General features: G+C 44.7%; 2 protein-coding genes across 2 annotated transcripts in view; one reads left to right on the top strand and one right to left on the bottom strand.

Moving 5' to 3' along the window:
- The window catches only part of LOC147612691 (acyl-CoA synthetase family protein), a 34,310-nt gene extending 12,726 nt beyond the window's left edge, over positions 1 to 21,584 (bottom strand). The window contains exons 1-3 of the mRNA XM_086783257.1: positions 21,352 to 21,584; positions 20,275 to 20,551; positions 19,960 to 20,182 (exon numbers count right to left, since the gene is read on the bottom strand). Of these exons, the coding sequence (XP_086639383.1) occupies positions 19,960 to 20,182; positions 20,275 to 20,551; positions 21,352 to 21,534 (683 nt within the window). The 5' untranslated portion in view covers positions 21,535 to 21,584. The remainder of the gene's footprint in view (positions 1 to 19,959; positions 20,183 to 20,274; positions 20,552 to 21,351) is intronic.
- Positions 11,760 to 17,913, top strand: LOC147612692 (uncharacterized). Its single transcript, XM_086782870.1, has 4 exons — positions 11,760 to 14,822; positions 14,931 to 15,212; positions 16,209 to 17,665; positions 17,873 to 17,913. The coding sequence occupies exons 1-3, from the start codon at positions 11,760 to 11,762 to the stop codon at positions 16,860 to 16,862; spliced, it is 3,999 nt and encodes a 1,332-aa protein (XP_086638996.1). The 3' UTR covers positions 16,863 to 17,665; positions 17,873 to 17,913.
- Positions 21,585 to 24,320: the final 2,736 nt, after the last annotated feature.

The raw sequence follows: 24,320 nt of genomic DNA on the forward strand, positions 1-24,320 counted from the left end.
TAAGGAACTGCCATCGGGTTTACCACTTGAACGGGCAGTAGATCATCGTATTGACTTGATCCCTGCTGCTCATCCTGTCAGTATTTCACCTTATAGGATGAGCCAAGCTGAGGAAGATGAGTTGGCTAAACAACTCGAAGATTATTTGAGGATGGACCAGATCCGTCCAAGTAAATCACCTTGGGGTGCACCTGTGTTACTTAGGAGAAAGAAGGACAATACTTAGAGAATGTGTATAGATTACAAAAGATTGAACAAGCTGACCATTAAGAACCGTTATCCTCTCCCTAGATCATATGACCTGATTGACCGGTTAGCAAGAGCGAAATATTTCACGAAGATCGATTTGCGTACTGGCTATCACCAGATACGTATTCATGAAAGGCATGTCGAAAGAACCGCCTTTCGGACTAGGTATGGCCATTACGAGTTTCTCGTATTACCTTTTGGGTTAACCAATGCTCCAGCCACTTTCCAACAAATGATGAACGATCTTTTTCATGAACATTTGGGGAAATTTGTGGTGGTGTTCCTGTATGATATTTTGATTTATAGTCGTACTCTTGAGGATCATGTCAGACACCTCACGATTGTCTTATCTATTTTAAGACAGAATCGACTATATGCTAAATTGAGTAAATGTGAGTTCTTTATGACTGACATCATTTACTTGGGACACAAGATCACTAGAGATGGATTGAGCATTGACTATGACCGAGTTCACAAGGTTCTGGACTAGCCTATACCACGAACAGTGAAACAACTTCGTTCTTTTCTCGGTTTTGTTGTATTTGAGAGGAAGGAAAGCTCGTTGGGCAGAGTTAATGCAAGATTTTGATTTTGAGATCCGTTATCGAAAAGGGTCCATGAATAGTATTGCAGATGCGCTTAGTCGGATTAGAGAGGTGAATACTTTGTCGTTCACCGAGATTTCTACTAACTTATTTCAGTCATTGAGAGGGCTTTGCAGGACTGATAGTTATTTTGGTCCATTTTGGCAGAAGATCCAGGACGGGAGCTCATTGATTGACCAAGACTCGATGACTGAGCAGTCTACTATTCAGGCTGCAGGAGGCCAGTGGATAATTCGGAATGGTTTACTGTTCCGTAATGACAAAATTTGTGTACCACAGATCCCGGACATTAGGTCCAAGATTCTGAGGGAGTGTCACGACGCCCCTTCTGCTGGACACCCTAGGGTACACAGAACACTATCATTAGTGACACACTTTTTATTGGCCGAAAATGAAAGAGTATGTAGAAGATTATATTCTCAAGTGTCAGATTTGTCAAGCAAATAAAGCTGAACGCTTTAGACAGGCTGGGTAGTTGCATCCTTTGCAAATCCCAGGTAATAAATGGGAAAGTATTTCTACGGATTTTATTACCGGATTGCCAAGAACACATCAAGGCCATGACGGTCCGGTTCTTTCGGTCCACAACTCCATTTTGCTGAGGAGTGTAAGGAACTGAAGTCTGTCGGTGAATGCCCTTCGAGGCAAGGAAGTCATCAAATGGTACAAACTCGCCACCATTATCAGTCCGGATGAATGAAACTCTACCCCCAGACTGATTTTCCACCATCGCGATCCAAGTCCTGAAACTGGCAAAAGCATCTGACTTGCGAGCCAGAAAACATACCCAAACTTTGCGAGTGAAATCATCCACAAGAAGAAGAAAATATCAAGCCCCGCCAAGAGACTCAACCTCCATAGATCCTGCAAGATCTGCATGTATAACCTCCAGTCTCTTCGAGTTGCGCGATGAGTGGCCTCCTCTGGAAATGCATCTCGATGATGCTTGCCCATTATGCAAGATGAGGAGATGTGTGAGAGAGACCTGAGCTGAGGTAGTCCGCTGACAACCGCTTAGAATGGAACTTCTGTAAGGCAACAATGGGTACATGACCAAAGCGAGAATGCCACAAAGAAGTATCTGCCTCAGAAACCAAAGCCAAAACGGGTGAGAAGCTGATGAATATGGAAATCAGTGTGAGGGATCTGGGAAGAAAAATTGGTGATCTTGTAGAGACCCCCATCATGGACTCCATTGGCATCAACCGAGAGTCTTCCTGTCGATTACTTCGATGACCTCATCATCAAAGTACACACCAAGTCCCTTCTGAGAAGCTTTGTATACTGAAAACAGATTTTTGAAAATTCGTGGTACATGCAGAACATCATGTAAGGTGGTAGAGGAACCCAAAGAAACATTACCAACACCGGTGACAGAAAGCGAAGAGTTGTCGCCGATACGAACTAAAGAAGAGATAGTCTGGTAGTCCTCCAAGATATGGTCCTGATTGGTCATGTGGACAGAAGCACCACTATCACCAACACATTCCACCGCTTCAGGTGTGACACTAACCTCTTCAAGAGAAGTCGTATCTATGATCACGAGGAATGAATCCTTTGAAGAAGTGGATGAATCTGTGACTGCCATGTATGCAACTTTGGTAGATCCCTCCTCTGAAACTTTGGAGGCAACTTACCAAGAAGTTTATGGATGGGATTGTTGATGGTGCTCCCGTACTCCTCAAGTTGCAGCTTCATATGGGAAAACTCTCCAATCTTCTCAATCAGGTTATCTGACTCAGTGATAGTAAGCTTCTCCAGATCTGACTCCAATTTGGTAATCTTCACTGTCAAAACTCTCCCATACCTCCTCTGGATCTCTGTCCACATCTGATGAGCATTACTCCAGAAGGAGACAAACTGTGCTTGTATGGATGGAGTCATGCAATGGATGATGATAAGACGAGCCCGAGCATCCAATATGCTTCTCAAAGCAGGGTCCACCAAGTGAGGTGTGGAGATAGCCATCCACACCGGCTCCTTCCAGCAACAACTAAGTGTAGAAAGACCAAGTATGATAGTTGGTTGCGGAAAGCTTCATGGAGTCACTAACTTGGGGAGGATTGTAGGATGGTATGTGGGTAGGGGTGGGAGCAAGACTTGGATGAGAGAAACTCAGAGAGGAAAGATTGGGAATAGGAACCACCTATGGAGCAACAGGAGTAGGGGATCCAGGTTGTGATGGTGTTGGAGAATCAACAGGAGAAGGAGCAGCAATAGAGAAATCTCTTGAAGCCATGTCCTCTGACAAGAAACCTTCTCTAAAGGAAAGGGGATGAAAAAAATCAGCAAGTCCTCCTCTCAGGCTGTGCAAAGCAAGAAGAAAGGGAGGGAGAGTGGGAAACTGAAAGGAGAGGAAGATCTCTCCAAGATGTAGTTCCCTGTCCTCAGCACCTAGAAGAGGGCTTCAGCAATCACAAAAATCAGCAATCTTTGCTGAAAATTCAGAAATACAACAGTCCCAAGTGTCAGATGTAGAAAACACAGCACTCTTGAGGAAGCCTCTGCTCTCGGAAGAAAACGCAGCACCTTCTACGCTGAAATCTGCAAAAAACGCAGCAAACTGTCGAAGCCTCTGCTCCAAAACAGAAAACGCAGCTTTCTTCTACTCACAGTGTATGGGAGTATGAATTAGGGTTAGAGTTCATGTGGGAGACATACACAGAGAGAACAAGGAGAGAGAGAGAGAGAGAGAGTTGTGGGGATAAGTCAACTCATGGGAATGAGTGTGTGACTCCCCTATCACACATGTATATTGCACTAGTACACATAGTGCACTTAGTACATTAAAAGTACTAAGTGTACTATGTACTATAACTTATGGGCTTGTACACACTATAAGGGTGGGCATAATGCCTTTACCCGAACAACCTCCCACTTAGAGGCAAAGTGCCCTTAAATGAAGGAAAAGAAAAAATCAGCAGGTACATGATAATATACAAGGCCATATCAAGGCTGAAACTGGCCTCATCCAATGCCCATCAAGTGTCTGCAATGAGCAAACCGCTCCGGAGGCAAACTCTTTGTCAACAGATCAGCCGGGTTATCATCCGTATGAATCTTAACAAGCTGAATTTGCTTGTTCTCTATCACCTCTCTGATGAAGTGATACTTCACATCCACATGCTTCGTCTTTGCATGAAAGACAGGGTTCTTTGCCAACTGAATGGCACTCTGACTGTCACAATGCAACAATGGAATATCCCCTGTATAACCCAAATCAACCACTAACCGAGATAGCCATAATGCCTCCTTGCAAGCCTCTGTGGCTGCAATATACTCGGCCTCTGTAGTAGATAAGGCAGTGCACTTCTGCATCCTGGATATCCATGACACAGCACCTCCTGTGAATGTAAACACATAACCGGTAGTAGACTTCCGGTTATCTGGATGACCGGCATAATCCGAATCCGTGTAACCATGCACTAATGCATCCTGTTTGCCAAAACATATGCACATATCCTGTGTGCCCTTCAGGTATCTCATGACACCTTTCACTGCTTCCCAATGCTTCTTGCCAGGGTTGGCCATGTATCTAGAAACCACTCCCACTGCAAATGCAATGTCCGGCCTAGTAGCAACCATGGCATACATGAGACTGCCACAAGCTGAAGCATACGGAATCTTGGCCATATCAGCCCTGTCTCTATCTGACTGTGGGCTGTCCATAGCACTGAGTTTCACATATGGAGGCAAAGGAGTACAAGTCTTCTTCCCCCCCGTCCATATTGAACCTCTGCAAGACTTTGCCAATGTATTCCTTCTGAGACAAATACAACACATGCTGATTTCTGTCCCGAAGTATCCGCATACCCAAGATGTGATTTGCATCACCCAAATCCTTCATATCAAAGGTTTGGTGCAGCCTCTGCTTCAAGGTATCCATCTCCTTACGAGATTTCCCGGCAATCAATATATCATCAACATACAAGATGAGGATCAATAGACTGCCATCCAAAGATTTTTTTGTGTACAAGCAGTGATCTATGTCACTTCTCCTGAATTTCTGGGATTTCATGAATGTATCAAATTTGTGATACCATTCCCTTGGTGCCTGTTTGAGCCCATAAAGACTCTTTTTCAGCTTACATACAAGCTTCTCCTTTCCACTTACTGCATAACCCTCTGGCTGTTGCATATATATCTCCTCATGGAGATCACCGTGAAGAAAAGCTGTCTTCACATCCATCTGAATCAAGTCCAGATCATCATGCGCAACCAAAGCTAACACAGCTCCAAGTGTGGTCATTTTGACCACTGGAGAGAAGATCTCCTCAAAGTCCACACCATATTCCTGCTTGAAGCCCTTAGCCCCACTAACCTGGCTTTGTATCTTGGCTTTGCATCAGGTGCAACTTTGAGCCTGTACACCCACTTGCATGGCAAAACCTTCTTGCCTGCAGGCAAATGCACCAACTTCCATGTTCCATTTTTGTGCAGAGAATCCATCTCTGACTTCATGGCACGCTCCCAAAGAGCTTTGTCTGCCCTCTGTAAAGCCTCCTTATAACATGAGGGCTCCCCACAGTCAGTGAGCATCAAGTAGTCAACCCCTGGAACAAACCTGTCAGGGGCTCTGGAGGGTCTAGTGGACCTCCGTACCCAATGACCATCATTTGCAGGTTGCTGTCCAGCCTGCATATCACCCATTGGTGGCTCCTGTTCCATGCCATAAGGCTGAAAAATCATGCCCGGTATCTCCTCTAACTGTGGTATATCCATAGGGATATTTTCTGCCATCTCTGGCTGTCCATTTGGACCATTTTCAGCACCATTTAAGGGCTGGTTTTCCTGCTGTAATGGCTGATTTACAGCCCTTGGTTGTTGTCCATGATGTCCATCATCATCAAAGATGACTCTGCCAGGCTCCTGTTGCCTTGCAGGCTCCTTATACATGCATGTTTCATCAAAAATGACATCATTGCTGCGTATAATCTTTCTATTCACGGGATCCCAAAGTCTATACCCCATTTCACCTCTGTCACCATCATATCCTAGGAATATGCATTTGTGAGACTTAGGATCAAGTTTGGTGCGTATTTCCCTGCGTATGTGCACGTACGCAACGCAACCAAACACTCTCAAGTGCTTGTATGACGGAGGCTTCCCTGTCCATACTTCCTCTGGCACTTTCCCACCAAGCCTCGTGTTAGGTGACCTGTTTAGTAGATGAACGGTTGTCATAACAGCTTCAGCCCAAAAACCATGAGGTAATGCAGCATGTGACAACATAGAACGGACCTTCTCCTGAATGGTCCTGTTCATCCTCTCTGCTGTCCCGTTTTGTGGAGGATCATAAGGAGTAGAGAGCTCTCTCTTGATGCCTTTAGCATCACAAAAGTCCTGAAACTGTTTGGACATATACTCTCCACCATTGTCGGAACGCAAAGCCTTCAGTGTTGCCCTCAACATCTGCATATGACAGCATTGCATTTGAATTGCTAGTGGTTGTCCTGAATGTGTCCCAACTCTCTGGCAAAGTGCATAAGAGAAAGGTGGCTTTGAACTCATCGTCCATTGCCAACTTTTGATTGATTACCTGGCTGACAACACCATTAAACTCATTTAAATGGGCTGTCATAGACGCCCCTTCCTTCATTTGAAGACCTATGAGTTTCTTCAACCAATACACTTTGCTTGAGGCACTTTGTTGGGCATACAAGTCTTGCAATCTCTGCCACATTCCCCAAGCTGTCTTCTCTTCACGAATGCTGAAAAGTAATGAGTCTGACACAGACAACATGATAGTAGATCTTGCCAGCTCATCCATATCTTCCCACTCTTCAGCACTAAGAGAAGCGGGCATTACATCCCTTTCTTTGATAGGCTTGTGCTGCTTTTTCTGGAGCAACACATTGTAGCACTGGGTTTGCCAAATATCATAATTATGCGAGCCTTCAAGCTTCTTGATATGAAGCAATGAAGAGCTCTCACCTGTGGTTGCCATAGCAATATGCAACCTGTCAATGCCTGACTCCCTGCAAAATGTGCAAACACTGCACCAAAAGCACACAAAGTGCTCACAGTTGTTCTCCCAAGCTTTATCTCCCACTACGGAAGCACAAATGCAACTTTTTTTTCCACTGTATGTGATGAAATCACCAAAATCTGGTTGCTGCAGATTTAGGACAGCACCTTAAATGTGCTCTGTTGCCCTTCAAAAGTACTGTACAACAGTACTAAGTGCTCACCTGTGATGTACCAAACCTGTACCGGCAAGTACAGCAACTGAAATTGAACCTTTTCCTCACTCAAATCAGTGTACAGCCATGCCAAAACTTGCACAAAGCTGTGCCAAATCTGTACCAGCAGGTACAGTAGCAATAAATGCTCTCCTGGCTGTCCAAATGAGTGAAAATCAGCCTTTTACAGTCCCGAACACTGCATACAACAGTCCCGAACAGAAATTGGGCAAAAGCCCCTTGACTGCAAGCTGATTTTTGAGGATTCAAGGCATAAATGTCTTGCCTGCTGCTTTGCCAAGCTCAACAAGCATACGAACTTGAAAAGCCCCTTGATTTAAGATCAATTGCTAATCATACATGGTACATTGACGCACATGAAGGCATCCAGAGTCTTCGCGATGCTTCCCCCAGGCCACATATACATTCAATACATGAAAGTCCCTTGATTTACAGGCACATTGAGTGCTTGTAAGGCATCAACACATTATCCACAGCATCAAATGCGATTGCCTGCATGCAAATCAACTTAATCGGCACAAAAGCCCCTTGATTTGCACTGCAATTTGCTGCAATTTTGCCCAAATGTGCGATTTCTCACATCATACAGCATGTATGAGTGCTTGATTGCACAATTACATCAAAAGCCCCAAATTATGACATCCAATTTCCTGCAAATTGATCCTGATTGTGACCAATGTCACCCAATTTTGCCAATTTTGCTCAAAAATTGAGCAATTCAGCACCTATATCTGCTCAATTGATGATTGTACCTGCTCAATTGCAAATCCCAAAAAAAATTGAAGCAAAATACCTTGTAATTTCTGATTTTTTGTTGCAGGAAAGGGGGGTTTGCTGTATTGATGCTGCTATGGATTCGATTCTGCGAGGCGGCCCTAGTCAATCCGGCATGTAGTGATTCAATGGCAAGCGCTCTGCTGTTGAGAACTCTTAGTGTTTCTTACGAAAGCCATGGTTTCCGTGATGCAGCACTTGAGAAACGGCGAGCTGTTGCAGATAAGCTCCGAAGGGGCCCTTTGGCGGAGTCTCCTCTGGATGCAGCAAGGCGAGCTCGCTGAACGAGACCAAGCCAGACCCGCCACTTCATCCCCTTCGCTGGTGTAGCGCACGTATTACCGACTCAATGTTGCCGAATGGTTCGCTTTCGTACATGCGCTGCCCAGCGCTGACACGCCTGCGCACCTGTACTACCGAAACGCTGACACGACTGCGTACCTGTACTGTCCAGCACTGACACGCCTGCGTGTGATTCAGCGCAGAAATGGCTGCCCGACTCCTCCAGCTACGCTCGACGCCTACAAGGTTGAATGCGCTGGCTTTTTCTTCGCTCACGCCTGCTTAGTCTTCCCTTCACACACCTTGTGGTCACACGCCTTGCTGCTGAGCGCCACTCGCATAGGTGGCCAGGTGCCTTGCTGCAAGCCTACGACTGGCTGTGTGGCTGTCTACACACTGTGCGCTGCTACTCTTGCACTGCCTACCACACTTGTTGCATAGCTCAGCAGCCAGGAGAGAAATCAGCGCCTGTATGGTTTTGCAGCAACTCTACCCAACAGATGCGACTGAAATTCAGTCCGCAATTGCTCTTGCCTTTGCCTGTGCTCTGATACCAGTTGTATGGGAGTATGAATTAGGGTTAGAGTTCATGTGGGAGACATACACAGAGAGAACAAGGAGAGAGAGAGAGAGAGAGTTGTGGGGATAAGTCAACTCATGGGAATGAGTGTGTGACTCCCCTATCACACATGTATATTGCACTAGTACACATAGTGCACTTAGTACATTAAAAGTACTAAGTGTACTATGTACTATAACTTATGGGCTTGTACACACTATAAGGGTGGGCATAATGCCTTTACCCCAACACACAGATCAGCATTTTTCTTTGATACCATGAAAGAAAGTGAAGCAAATATAAAACACAGATGTAGGCCCAGGTACAAGACCTGTAAATGCTGGAAACTGATGTTTATTGCTGAAATCTGAGCACGAGGGAAGCCCGTAGGTGTTGTACAATGGTGAGACGTAGTAGCAATTGCTAATGACCTCAACTGAATGCTGAAAAATGAGATAGACTGAGGGAAAGAGAGCCAGCCCTTATATACTACCTCAGGATGCTGGTCGGCGAGTTGTAGCAGGCCGACAGCATGGCTGTAGCATTAAATGCTACATAAAATGCCTTTAAAATACCAAAAAATGGTAGAAAAATGCTGAATAATCTCTACTAAGATATGCCAATGAAGGGCCTCATAAATGGCCAATACAAGCATGAAAAAGATGATGTAGACCCTCTAGAGATGATATAATCCAACAACTACCACCTCGGAGTGCCTCTGCATCAATCGACGCAAGCCTGACACCGACCACCTCTCGGAGTGCCTTCGCCTCACATCAACGCGAGCCTTCGTCATCGACCCTACTTCAACTCCGACATCATCTTTGCTTCTGCACCGGTCTTCTACTCAAAGTCACCTCACATCAGAGGGCCTCTTGTACATGTTTTCACTCACCATCATATATACACTCACTCACCCATTTCATGCTGTGTTGTTTTGCTCTGATCTCTCATACATCTGGTCCTTTCGTCCTTTTGCCCTCACAAGTTCAAGTTGTAGGAGATGACTGTGCGAGCCCAAAGATCCATGCTGGTCCAGGAATTCACAATCTGTGGTGGTGAGTTAGTTGCGGGGTCGGGCTTTGGAGTAGAAGCATCGATGAACCACCAAAGATCAAGACCCACCAGAAGGTTAAAGATGGCATCCTTCCACTGGGGATAATTGGAGCCATTAAATTTGGAGTCCTCCAATTGGGAAATGGTGAGGGTATTTGCAGCCATCCTCTGTGTGAAAACTACTCCTCTAAAACGTAGCGAAAAATGAGATGATACAACTGAGGGCAAAGCCCATGAGAGCCCAGTCAGCCAACATAAAGCAAACCCACTGGGACATAATGTGGAATATGCCAAAAAAGGTACCAAAAAATGTGGAAAAAGCCATAAAATTTCCCAGGCTGGGGGAGGTCCTCCAAAGGTGCAGGAATAGCGGGGAAGCACCCAGAACAGTGGAGATGACCCCTCCACCAAAGCAGAAGGTGTCACCATTGAGCTATCTAATGGTCCTCTTATCTTCTTGTGTGAGCTTTGGGCTCTGGATGAGCATACTCCGTAGTGGTGCTCCATCGCTAGGACTGGCACGGCGTGATTCGTAGTGCCAGGGACGGGTGGATTGCACACGGTGTATGTTTCTGGATTACCACCGCTAGGACTGGCACGGCGTGATTCGTAGTGCCAGGGACGGGTGGATTGTACACTGTGTGTGTACCTGGAATTGACTTTCCGGTGGGCCTGTTTGTGCCCGGAAATGTCAAGTATTGTGCAAGTACATGAACGGAGATTATCCTTTAACAATGTTGCATTGTGCACTCATGTTTGCCTGCCTTTGAAATGTTTTCGCGTGAACTGGTTTTGTTTGCATGCCTGACATGTGTGTCTAGCTCAGGGGTCGGGGACGCCCTCCCGTGAGCCGTGGAATGCCTTGTCTCTGACAGGTTTTGTGGCGTGTGAACAGGTGGGAAATCCTTATTTTAATAAGAGTTTTAAGTTATAAGTCTTATAACTTACAGGTTTCATACTTCATTAAAAGTAGGTGGACACTTTATAAGTGTGGGCACCTTCTTTTGGCCTGGGCACCCTTTTATAGCATGTGGGGTGGGGGTTGGCCACCTACCCCACCTACCACACCCAATTATGTGCATGGGAGGAAGGCGCCTCACTTCCAGCCCTCTCCCTTGCATTTTGGAGGAAGAAAACACAACTGTTGGCTGGGATTTAGAGAAAACAGGCTGGAGCACATCATTAATTGCTGATTCTGGTTGTACAGCAGGTACAGCAACAGGTACAGCAGGTACAGCAGGTACAGTACCATCATTAGTTGTTGATTCTGGTTGTACAGCAGGTACAGCAGGTACACCAGCAGGTACAGCAGGTACAGTACCTTCATTAATTGTTGATTCTGGTCGTACAGCAGGTACAGCAGGTACAGCAGGTACAGCAGGTACAGTACCTTCATTAATTGCTGATTCTGGTCGTACAGTAGGTACAGCAGGTACAACAGCAGGTACGGTGGCTCCAGAAGATTTTCATCGCGAAGAATGAGGAATTCTCCTGCTCTCCTATGTCTGGACTCCTCTTCCATTCACCGAGTCAACTCCGTGAGGGTGCCCCATCGCTAGGACTGGCACGGCGTGATCCGTAGTGCCAGGGACGGGTGGATTGCACGCGAAGTGTGACTCTGGAAGGTGCTATGGACGGGGCAGCCCTTGGTGACTTCAGACTCGGCATCAACAAACATGTTTGGGTTTGATACTTTGTTTTCATTGTGCATTGCTCTTGGGCCCGTGTACTTGTAACAAATTCTCCCAAGTAATAATATCATTTCCTTGGGGGGGGGGCGGCCGTTCCGGCCTCAGTGTGGTGTCATCTATCTATGCTCAGAGTTGTTAATTACTTTTTGCTATTTTGTCTTGTGCTATTGTCTTTTAAGAGTGTATAATAGAGTGCTAACTGGAGAGGTGAGTCCAGGAAGGGGTGACCCCTGCTTGGGTCTCGTTTCAGTGGTATCAGAGCACGGATCTTCCTTTTTCTACATTGGGAGACGATCCAAAGGCTTCCTGACCACTCTCCATTAGTGACTTTACTCTTATTATGGCTAGCCAAGCAAGTAGCAGGGAAGTGCCAAATTCAAAGGGGCACTCCAGTGGAACACAAGCAAGTGGACGGATGCCTTATGCCCGTGATCATGTATGGTTGGGACAGCCGTCCCGTGGCAAGGAGAAAATGCAGGAGCAAGAGCAAAAGCCAAGTGCCATGAATGCAGAAATTCACCGTATGCGAGAGCTTCTCCATGCCAGGGAGATGGAATTGGCCAGCCTACGTGAGGACCCACACATTCAACAAGTGCTAGATGCAAAGAAAAAGGAGGCAACCGTCTTTCAAGACTTTGAAGCTTTGGCTCGTGGATCAGGGCTGAAACCTCGTGAGCTAGCTCTTTCATTCTTAGTGGATAAGGGTGATGTATTGCAGGGCCAGGATGGGGAGCTTGTTATAAAGAGATCTCCATTGGTGGACATGCCTGGGATAGCCTCTCCAAAGCTGAAATCTGCTGTCCACAAAGAGGAGCCTTCCATTACATCCCGACGTGATTCTACCTTACATGGGAGGCATAGCCATGCCTATGAAGGTAATATTACTTCTAGAGATGATCGTTACAAGCCTCATTCTTCATCATTGCAGGTTTCTCATGGGCTTAGAGAGCACCGACATCCCCGTACTACTACTTTACCTGTTGAACTCTCCCATGAAGAGCCATTTCTTCATGCTCCCATCTCCACATCCTCTCCGGATTATGCTTATGCTGCAAGAGATAGTGGTGGGGCTACACACATGCATGCAGGTACAGCACATGCTTCACGTCCACGTATGCCACCTAAGTATGCAGGAGCATCTATGGATGCCAGGGCTGATCCACATGAACGTGGAATCAAGAGGACGCATGGGGATTATGAGCATCATGTTCATAAGCAAAAGGAATTCAAAGCCGGGGACAAATCCGTCAAGTTCGAGACATATCATGGTGAGTTTGATGCTTCCAAGGTTATGTCATTTGTTTCCCAATTTGACATTGCTTTTAGTGATGAGGATTTTTCAGAAAAGTCCAAGGTGAGGCATGCCAGCATGTTCTTGAAGGGCACGGCCGCTCATTGGTGGCTTGCAGAAAAGCTCTCAGGCACTCCCGTGGACACTTGGGCTGAATTTAAAACTAGATTCTATGTCCAATTCTTACCCCCTAATGCCAAGAAGAACATCCGCAAGAAGTGGGATTGGGTTAAGCAGAATGAAGGTGAGTCAGTTCATGCTTATGTAGCCAAGTTTTGGAAAACACTCTTGGAAGTTTCCCCTATTATGCAGGTAAATGATGAGGAACGCAAGAGAAAGTTTGAATCGGGACTCCAACCGGTTTATCAATCGGGCTTGGAGTTGTACCCAAACCACACTCTACAACAGCTCATTTCAGCTGCTTTGGCCACCGAACAATTGGAGCAAAAGCTGAAGCAAAATTATAGAGATGGACATGCTCAAAAGGGGAAGGACAAGGCTGTCCCAAATCTGCATAAGGGTGGACAGCCACCAAAAAGGGACTCCAATGAAGTTAAGGGAGCTCCAAAAGCTGAAAGTACCTCAAAGAAGAAGCGTCCCAACAAAAGGCCTAACTATGGACTTACTCCGGAACAAAGGGTGCAATATATACGTGACGGTAAGTGCTTTTCTTGTGGTAGTAAAGATCACATGGTCCGGCAATGCCCAAAGAAAGCAGGCAAAGAGGATGCAAAGGAAACCAAGGTTAATGTGCATATGGTGCCCGATGTACAAGGGGGGACAGCCCATGATGCTTTGGATAGGATGGTATGCAAGGCATGGGGACAGCTCAAAGATCAACCCGCATTATTTATGTTTGATGATTGTGCCACGGACAACTTCATATCATTGGAAATGGCTACAGCATTGGGCATTAGTGTGGATGACATGGGACCGGAGATTGAGGCCGGAAGTGCATTTGTTGGCAAGCAAGTCAAGGTCACACCCCTTATTGGCAAGCTTCGCATGCATATTCAGGGATATTTGGACCATGAGAACTTCCTCATTGCACCATTAAATGGGTGTGATGTATTGCTTGGAAAGCCTTGGCACTCCCGTCTTGATCCTCGCAAGGCTTACAAGACCAACCGGATCACATTTATGCATAGGGGCAAAGAGCATGTTATTGATGCCGGTGTGGAAGGGAATTCTATCCCTATTGTATCCCACATACAAATAAATAAAGCCATGAGAAAGGGTCTTTGCTCGTACATGATTTTTGTTCGTGATAGAGTAGACCATGTTGATCATTCTCTTGATTCTCTCACATGTGATAGGCTGGAATTTTTGAAACAATATGAAGATTGCTTTACAGATTCACTTCCAGGGGAGCTACCACCACCACGGCCGGAGGATCATCGTATAGACCTTGTGCCTGGCAGTTCTCCACCAAATAGGCCGGCATACCGTGTGAGTGCATCACAGCAGGAGGAGATCATGAAGCAAGTCAATGAGCTCATGCAAAAAGGTTTGATCCGCCCTAGCTCTTCACCGTATTGCTCTCCCGTACTTCTAGTGCAGAAGAAGGATCTCTCTTATCGTATGTGTGTGGATTATCGGGCTCTAAATAAGCTAACCATCAAGAATAGGTTTCCTATTCCTCGCATTGATGATATTTTGGATAGATTGGATGGCTCGGCATATTTCAGCCGGATTGATTTGAAGAGTGGATATCATCAAGTACGGGTAGTACCAGAGGATGTGCATAAGACCGCTTTCAGGACAGCATTTGGTTTGTATGAGTATCTTGTTATGCCTTTCGGTCTTACAAATGCTCCTGCCACTTTTAACCGTATGATGGACAGGATTTTTAGAGATCATCGATCTTTCACTGGAGTTTTCTTCGATGACATCTTGGTTTATTCCAAGAGTGAAGAAGAGCACAGAAAGCATTTGGCCATAGTCTTTGAAGAACTCCGAAAGCATAGACTTCACATCAATGCTAAGAAGAGTGAGTTCTTCCTCTCCGAAATTCATTATCTTGGGCACATTGTTTCTCAAGATGGCATACGAATGGATCCTGCCAAGATTGAGGCTATCAAGAATTGGCCTGAACTCAAGTCAGTGCATGAGGTTTGTAGTTTTCTTGGGTTATGCTCATACTATAGACGGTTCATATGGCATTTTGCTTTGATTGCTGTCCCTCTTCATCAGTTGACAAAGAAGAAAGTCTCCTTTCAGTGGACTTCATTGGAAAGCAAAGCTTTCTATTCACTAAAGGATGCAATCATATCTGGGCCCGTGTTGATCATTCCTGACTTGCACAAGCCATTCTTTGTGGAATGTGATGCATGTGGAGATTGTTTAGGTGCTGTCCTAAACCAGGAAGGACACCCCGTGGCATTTGAGAGCCGCCGTTTGCGTGATACGGAGCTTTCTTTGGGTATCTATGAGAAGGAGCTATTGACAGTGATTCATGCATTGACCATTTGGAAGCACTATCTTCTCGGTGCAGAGTTTATGGTGAAGACCGACAACCAAAGCTTACGGTATTTTCTCACACAAACTAAGCTCTCAGAGAAGCATATGCGGATGGCAAATTTCCTCTCTATGTTTCATTTTCAGATTGTGCATACACCGGGAAAGAAGAATGTGGTGGCCGATGCATTGTCTCGAAGGCCGTATGTAGCTTCTATCTCAATTGCCTCTCATGGAGACTTGTCGTCTATGCAAAATAAGTACCATATAGATGTTGATTTTTCAGATTTATGGGCTGATTTGGTGGCTGGTCATACTCATGCATCATATGTGATCAAAGATGGGTATCTCCTTAAAGATAATTGCCTTTGTGTGCTCACAGATTTGAGGCAAAAAGTGTTGGAAGAATGCCATGCTCCACCGTATGCAGGACATAGAGGTATTCTACCTACTACTCATATGGTTGAACGCTACTTCTTTTGGCCAGGGATGAGGAAGGACATTGAGGCTTATGTACGTGCTTGCCTTACTTGCCAAAAGGTCAAGTTTGATCGTCAGAAGTCTCCTGGATTGCTTCTACCATTGCCTATTCCCTCGCAGCCATGGGAGAGTATAGCTATGGATTTCATCATGGATTTGCCTCGCACTCAGCAAGGTAATGATGCTATATGGACTATCGTTGACCGGTTTAGCAAGCAAGCTCATTTCTTGCCGGTCAAGAAAACGATCAAGGCAGATCATATGGCAAAAGTTTTCTTATCACAGGTATTCAAGCATCATGGTATGCCTAAATCTATTGTGGGTGACCGTGATCCTCGAACTACCAGTCTCTTTTGGAGAGCACTTTTTGACAATATGGGCACAAAGCTGAATTTTTCATCCGCTTTTCATCCTCAAACCGATGGTCAAAGTGAAGCAGCAAATTCAGCCGTATTGGACCTTCTCAAATGCTATGTAGCTGATCAAAAGACTTTGTGGGAAAAGTATTTGCCACTTGTGGAGTTTGCATACAATAACACGGTGCATGCTTCTACTGGGAAGGCTCCCTTTGAGATAGTTTATGGCAAAGTGGTATTGTCTCCCATCCTACGTACTAAGGATGAGATTTTTGCTGCTGATGACTTTGTCAGGGACTTGGATATTGCCTTTGCACAGGTACGGACAGCCATAGCCCGTTCTCAAGAGAAGCATAAGAAGGCTGCAGACAAGCATAGAAAGCATTTGGATGTCAAGGTAAATGATTGGGTATTGCTGAAATTCGAAAAAGCTAGACTCCGTAAGAGATCTGGTAAGGAGGGGATGTTTCCCAAGCTCTCATCCAGGTATTATGGGCCTTTCAAGGTCATTGAGCAGATCAATGAAGTTGCTTTTCGTTTAGCATTGCCATCTCATTGGAAGATACATAATGCTTTCCATGTTAGCCTCTTACGAAAGTATGTGGGTCCGGAACCAAGTCTTCCTATCATTGAGGATCCACCAGAAGTGGATGAGTTGGAAGAGATTTTGCAACCAGAGCAGATTGTGTTTCATAAAGAGCGTAAGCTATCTGCAGGCAAGCTTGTAAGACGCTATTTGGTGAAGTTCAAGAATTATCTCCCCATTGATGCTAAGTGGGTTGATGAGGACTACTTCAAAGATTATCCGCAGCTTCTCCATGACTATTTGGAAGCTTTTCAGTTGCGGACAACTGTTTAGAAGACGGGGAGATGTCACCATTGAGCTATCTAATGGTCCTCTTATCTTCTTGTGTGAGCTTTGGGCTCTGGATGAGCATACTCCGTAGTGGTGCTCCATCGCTAGGACTGGCACGGCGTGATTCGTAGTGCCAGGGACGGGTGGATTGCACACGGTGTATGTTTCTGGATTACCACCGCTAGGACTGGCACGGCGTGATTCGTAGTGCCAGGGACGGGTGGATTGTACACTGTGTGTGTACCTGGAATTGACTTTCCGGTGGGCCTGTTTGTGCCCGGAAATGTCAAGTATTGTGCAAGTACATGAACGGAGATTATCCTTTAACAATGTTGCATTGTGCACTCATGTTTGCCTGCCTTTGAAATGTTTTCGCGTGAACTGGTTTTGTTTGCATGCCTGACATGTGTGTCTAGCTCAGGGGTCGGGGACGCCCTCCCGTGAGCCGTGGAATGCCTTGTCTTCTGACAGGTTTTGTGGCGTGTGAACAGGTGGGAAATCCTTATTTTAATAAGAGTTTTAAGTTATAAGTCTTATAACTTACAGGTTTCATACTTCATTAAAAGTAGGTGGACACTTTATAAGTGTGGGCACCTTCTTTTGGCCTGGGCACCCTTTTATAGCATGTGGGGTGGGGGTTGGCCACCTACCCCACCTACCACACCCAATTATGTGCATGGGAGGAAGGCGCCTCACTTCCAGCCCTCTCCCTTGCATTTTGGAGGAAGAAAACACAACTGTTGGCTGGGATTTAGAGAAAACAGGCTGGAGCACATCATTAATTGCTGATTCTGGTTGTACAGCAGGTACAGCAACAGGTACAGCAGGTACAGTACCATCATTAGTTGTTGATTCTGGTTGTACAGCAGGTACAGCAGGTACAGCAACAGGTACAGCAGGTACAGTACCATCATTAGTTGCTGATTCTGGTTGTACAGCAGGTACAGCAGGTACAGCAGCAGGTACAGCAGGTACAGCACCTTCATTGATTGTTGATTCTGGTCGTACAGCAGGTACAGCAGGTACACCAGCAGGTACAGCAGGTACAGCAGGTACAATACCTTCATTAATTGCTGATTCTGGTCGTACAGCAGGTACAGCAGGTACAACAACAGGTACGGTGGCTCCAGAAGATTTTCATCGCGAAGAATGAGGAATTCTCCTGCTCTCCTATGTCTGGACTCCTCTTCCATTCACCGAGTCAACTCCGTGAGGGTGCCCCATCGCTAGGACTGGCACGGCGTGATCCGTAGTGCCAGGGACGGGTGGATTGCACGCGAAGTGTGACTCTGGAAGGTGCTATGGACGGGGCAGCCCTTGGTGACTTCAGACTCGGCATCAACAAACATGTTTGGGTTTGATACTTTGTTTTCATTGTGCATTGCTTATTGGAAATCTGGCCTTGGGCCCGTGTACTTGTAACAAATTCTCCCAAGTAATAATATCATTTCCTTGGGGGGGGGCCGGCCGTTCCGGCCTCAGTGTGGTGTCATCTATCTATGCTCAGAGTTGTTAATTACTTTTTGCTATTTTGTCTTGTGCTATTGTCTTTTAAGAGTGTATAATAGAGTGCTAACTGGAGAGGTGAGTCCAGGAAGGGGTGACCCCTGCTTGGGTCTCGTTTCAGAAGGGGATCCCACCCTTACCATATGGACATATCTATACAGAACTAGCAATCATAGCCAAACAAGGTAAAGGTCTTGATCCCGGGCGTCTAGCAGAACTAAATTGATAATCCCAACACCCCAAACCAACTTAAGAACTAAATTGATAATCTCAACACCCCGATCCAATAGGTTCCATGAATCTCTCATTGTTGCAATGCTCTGGACCGCACTCACAGCATAAGAGAGATGTAGATGGTACACGCTCTTATCTCAACTTCCAAAGCCACACCTAACGCCATGTTGAATAGGATAATTTCCATCGGGAGTCCATTCCCACCCACCCCCCCCCCCGCCCCAAAGAAAAAAAAACGGGGAGGAACAAGGAAGAATTAATGACCAGCCAACAACCATATCTTGACATCATGGTCTAGGAGGACTGCACACTGCAACAGCCAGTAAATCTCGCCATCTAATCGTTCCAGGTTGGCTGTTGACGTGCAGAGTCATGATTTGATTTTCACATGCAACTCAAGCATCTTTGGACAAGCCCATAGTTGTCTCCGTACGACATACAACAGCATATCATACGGAATACCGTACACTATGATACCGTACGGATTTTTTCCGCGGGGGGAGGAGGGGGGGAATTTCTCCAAAAAAAAAAATTCCCCAAAAAAGATATTTTAGGAGTAATGGTCTTGTTTTTGCTTGTCTATGGCTGTTTAAGCTTTCCTCTGTACTATAATGCTTTCCTCCTTTTTAAAATACTCCATATCTCAAAATTGAAAATACCTAAGTTTATAAGTAATTTTTTAGAACACACAATGAGGTTCCAGTACTCCCTCTAGACATTTTCTCTCTCTAGGCCAAAACAGGGTAAAACAGGATCTTTCTTTTATTTAAGAGAGAGGAATAATTATAAGATCAGAAGGAGAGGTTCTTACACCTGCACACCTCAAAAGCCAGAGGGAGGAATCTTACACTTCCTCTCTCTCTCTCTCTCTCTCTCTCTCTCTCTCTCGTGATTAGGCTAACCAATGTGATATTCTTCCATGGAGATCCTACACAATCTTCTCAAGAGAGCTTGCATCACCCGTTGGATTAGAGCAACTGCCTCGGTGTGAGCTTAGAGAGCCTGAGTTTGATGACGAGGCCAACATCCTTAGCACGGGTGACTTCTGCAAGCGCTCCGATGGGCACTCTTCTGATGGAGATGAATCATGATCCTAGCGAAAGCTCTTATTTTGATAGTGATCACTTCTCCATCTAGATTCTAGCCCCAACCCTCTAGCCTCCCTTTTTTGGTGACAACTTGTCTTCTCTTTGAAATTGAAAATACTAAAGTTTATAAGTATTTTTTTAAAAGACCGTACGATACCATACGATAAGAAAAAAATTTATATCGTACCATATTTTCCCGTACGATATCGTACTTGACCAATGACAACTATGGACAAGCCACCGTAACAAAGATGCAAACAATTAGTACTCACCTGATAGAAGGACTTAAGTGATTATAAAACACTTCCTTTTTCTCCAAAGCAAACTGAATCAAAGGATCCATGAATGATGAGACATTGGTCGAGCTCCCAAGTGTTGATACATGTTGCTCTTCTCTTTCGTATAGCAAACAAGAGCCGAGGAGCCTCGACCTTGAAGTAGATATCATAGAAGTAACCTTCACCAACACCTCCAAAAGCTCCAATACAAGAGATTCTGAATTGGATCAAAAAAATTGCCATATGGTTTGACATGGTCTACAAAATAAAGCACAGCAAGATGGACAGAAGGTAGAGGTTAGGGCTTGCCTTCAAGTTCTGGCCCCTTCAAAAAAGAGAGAGAGTTTTCTACAATTTTTTGGACAGTGATGGGTGAGAGTGCCGCTCCATAGTAGGTATGATCCTCGCCGAAAAGTTGCTGATGATCTGACACAGTATTTCCAACAAAACAGCTTCTTGTAGCCGCATACCTCAAGGTGGCTGCTCTTTCCAAGCAATTAAGAAATGTCTGGCTCGTGCAAGAAATGGATGAAGACAGCACTGTAATCAAGGTTCTTCCTAAAATGCTGCTCAAAGAATGCTGCACCTGCAGATCATGCCATGAAATATATATAAACACAGGATAAAGTTCCTTAACACAACATATAAAACCCTGAACAAAAGGAAGAAAATCCAGCCATAGGGTTGGGAAAACAAAAGAAACCAAAACACGAGGTAAAACTCTAATTCCAAGAGAACCCTAAAACCATAGGAAAAAGCAAACCAGGAGAAACCCTGATCACAAGGGGGGAATTTTACTAAACCCTGATCACAAGGGGAGAATTTTACTAAACCCAATTTTTTAGAAAAATCTAAACCCCTAGGCAAGTGGACACGAGAAAAAAGTGATAATTGCAAGAAAAAATCTTACACAAAGGTAGAAAAGAAGTAAACTTAAGAGAGATCACAAGGGCAGGAGAAACCATAGCTATGCCCAGTTCAGGGCGGCAGAAAAGTGGGGAGGTTGCTGTGGCAGTCGTGTGACAGAATTTCCATCATGGAAGGCCACTCATGATAAAGGCTTCAGGTCTCTAGAGGTTGGACATCTCCGGACATCTACGAAAAAGTAGAGCTTTTCTTGGAGGTAGGCTAACTTGCATCTGCGATTGAGCCACCTAGTTAATTCAGAGGTTGCCTCTGCCCTGTCTGAACACTTCAGCCAGAAATGCTTGAAGAACGAAAGCACTTCTCTGCCGCCCTCATCTTAGCCGTCATTGGGCGCGGCTTCATGAGAGGCATCATCTGACAGTAGCGTCTGTGTTTTTTCCCGCACTTCTGATTGTTTCCCTCGTGGTGAAACCTTGAAAAGAAAAAACAGGCGAACAGAAAGAGAAAGCAGAGACCTACCGTGGACTTTGTGAAGCCCAGCATGGCAAGCGCAGAGTCCACCAAGGGATCTTCATTTCCACATTGAAGCAAGCTTGACAATTTTTGGTCTGTGTCACCATCGCCGTCGCCATTCCCAGCAATTCCGGGTTCTCCAGCCACCAGAGTAAGCACTTCGTCCAGAACAGAATGTGGAAAGCTCATTGCCAACACAGTACACTTGCCTGGAACACCTCTAAAATAAGTGAAGGGTTCGTATAAATCATAGGCGGGTTTTTCTCCTTTTTTCAATGCTATGGGAATGGGTAAATTTTTTCTTTCTTTCTTTGGGACCAATAATATTTATTTATATTCACCTCATTCAAGATTTTACATAAAAACTCTCATCTTTCATCCTCACACAAAAAACAAGATTGTTCCCAAGAGATCTGATACCCCAGCAATAAGCAAGCCTCTATCATGGTTCTAGTATTCCCCCATGCTTTGATCAAACCTTGACTGTGGGTCTAGTGCCAACCATGTTCTCAATAAAGGCCACAAATGTGTGATCAATTTGTTTTTCCTTGCGGTACCATCTCTAAGTTTTAGGTCCAAATTTAGGAGGCCTTTTCTTCTCAACCCAACATCTCACCTGCAACCAACAATCCATCATTAGAGGAAGAACCTTAGTATGTTTGAAGCTTATCCAGAATCAGGGAAACATTCACAGCATATTCCTCTACTACTACAGGTTCTGAATCAACCCAAAGATCTAATTTTATTTACATTACATACAGACCAGCACATGCACACACATTTCTACATCAACTCTGAATCTTGCAACCTTGTACATGTAGCCCTCAAGAATACAATTTCATTCCTGCTAGCCCAGATTTCCCATAAGATGCAAGTTCTGATAATGTTAAACACCAGCCCACTGAGTTCTGCCCACTTCCCAAGTAACCAGTCCTCCCAAAAGGTTTGCATGTTCAGACCCTTCTCTATCCACTTAGTCATTTTGCACCAGGTGCTCCTTAGAGCTGGACATTCCCAAAACACATGTTTGCCATTTTTTATTGAAGACCTGCACCTAGGACAAATGCCACTAGCCATGTTTCTTTTTTGCAGTTTATAGCCAATCGGTAATGCCCACATGCAAACCTTCCACAAAAAAACTTGAAATTTCCTAGTGACCTGACAATTCCAGATCAGGTACCATCTCTTTTTCCATCTAGAGGAGCTCCATTTTACATTCCATATTTTATTACAATACAGTACATTGGCATCCCCCTTTCTCATTAATGCATAAATGTCCCTAGTTTTGCCCTCCTTCAGTTTGACACCATTGATCCAAGTGCAATCCTTGATCCAGACTAAAGTATCAATGGCTATGGAACATAATTCACTATGCAATACCTCCAACACCTAAGTCATCAAGTCTCTCTCTCTCCTGGTTAACTGAAATTCCAAAGATAAGAGGTTCACCTCATTCCACCCAACCGGATCCCTGTCCCAACAGTCAGCCAGATATTTAATGCCTTTGTTGTTAATAATCTTTGCCACAGCTGTATCCAGTAAAGCTAGAGGGGGATTAAACTTATGTGTCCACCATAGGCCCAAGGACAGCATGGAATTACCTGTTACCCTTCCATCACCATCCCAAGCCATGAAGCCTAAATTATCTTTCTAGTAGCAATTGCATAGCAGTTTGCAAAAATATGAGCATGTGATTTTGAGAGGGGCACATGAAAACAGTTTATCTTTCCAGTTTAGGTTCCCCCATCTGCCCTTAGCCAAAACATCAGCCATTTCCACCAATTCCCTTATCATTAAAGCCCAAGTAGCATTTTGAGATAAAACCCTAGGGAGCATCAGAGTCCTTCTGGCAACACAATGAGTGGGCAAATGAATAACACCAATGTCCCCTTCCTTTTTAGGCACTAACACTTTATCCCAAGCCAGCCAAGCAGGGACTCTTTTCTTACCATTGCCATTTCTCCACAGAAAGTCTCTAATAGGGCCAATGATTTTCTTCAAATGACACTTCCCAAACTTTAACACAGGACTTAGAAACATGATATAAGCATTTAGAACTGAGTTGCAGATATCAATCCTATTATGGAAGGGGACTTTCAAACCTTCCCACTTTTTCAATTCATCCACAAATCTATTAATGGCCTACATTAATAGATTTATCCACAAATCTATTATGGAAGGGGACTTTCAAACCTTCCCACTTTTTCAATTTATCCACAAATCTATTAATGGCCTACATTACCAGCTGTTTATTAGTAAGTCCAACCCCAAAAGGAACACCAAGCAGTCTGACAATATGGCCCTTTTGCACCACCTCACAACCCCACCTTTGAAGGTCAAAGTCATTGTCTTCAGTCAGGCTTATAATTCTAGATTTCAGAATATTACATTTAGGAATAATAGAGAGTCATTAGCAAAACATTGAATTACAAGATGTTCACTGTGCTTGAGTTTTAAGCCTGTAATCTTCCTTTCACTGCATGCTAGTTCTAATGATAAAATTAAAGGGTGAGAGGCAATAGCAAAAAGCAGGGGGGCTAATGGGCAACCTTGTCTAACTGATCTATTGATCTCAAATCCCCCTACAACTCTTCCATTAAGCAGCACTTTAGAATAACCACCCAAGGAGAGAGTATAAACGCATGTGGCTATTTTAATTCCAAATCCCAATTTTTCCATCACCCCAGCAATGAATGACCACTGTATCCTATCATAAGCTTTCTCTAAGTCCAATTGCATCATAATGCATTTCTGATGGGTTTTAATGGCCACATCTCTACCCAATAATACAGCAAAAATGCTGCTTTTTTTTATAACCTCTTGCAGCACAGAAGCAATTATGAGGGCAATCATCTTAACTAGAACTTTGTACATCACTGTTAATAAAGTAATGCCCAAACCTACTACAAGCAGTTTGTTTAGGGATGAGCTTTACAAGCCCTTCTTTAAACACCCTGTCCCATAGACTTGAGTTA

This window comes from Cibotium barometz, chromosome 45 (assembly GCF_041138505.1).
Source record: "Cibotium barometz isolate CiBa-2024 chromosome 45, ASM4113850v1, whole genome shotgun sequence".
NCBI lineage: Eukaryota > Viridiplantae > Streptophyta > Polypodiopsida > Cyatheales > Cibotiaceae > Cibotium > Cibotium barometz.

Excerpts from the sequence above, each read along its gene's own strand:
- LOC147612692 (XM_086782870.1), top strand. The coding sequence starts at position 11,760 with ATGGCTAGCCAAGCAAGTAGCAGGGAAGTGCCAAATTCAAAGGGGCAC. Across the intron at positions 14,823-14,930 it reads AACTCAAGTCAGTGCATGAG|TGGACTTCATTGGAAAGCAA; the intron begins GTTTGTAGTTTT and ends GTCTCCTTTCAG. Across the intron at positions 15,213-16,208 it reads TTCTCGGTGCAGAGTTTATG|GCTCCCTTTGAGATAGTTTA; the intron begins GTGAAGACCGAC and ends TCTACTGGGAAG.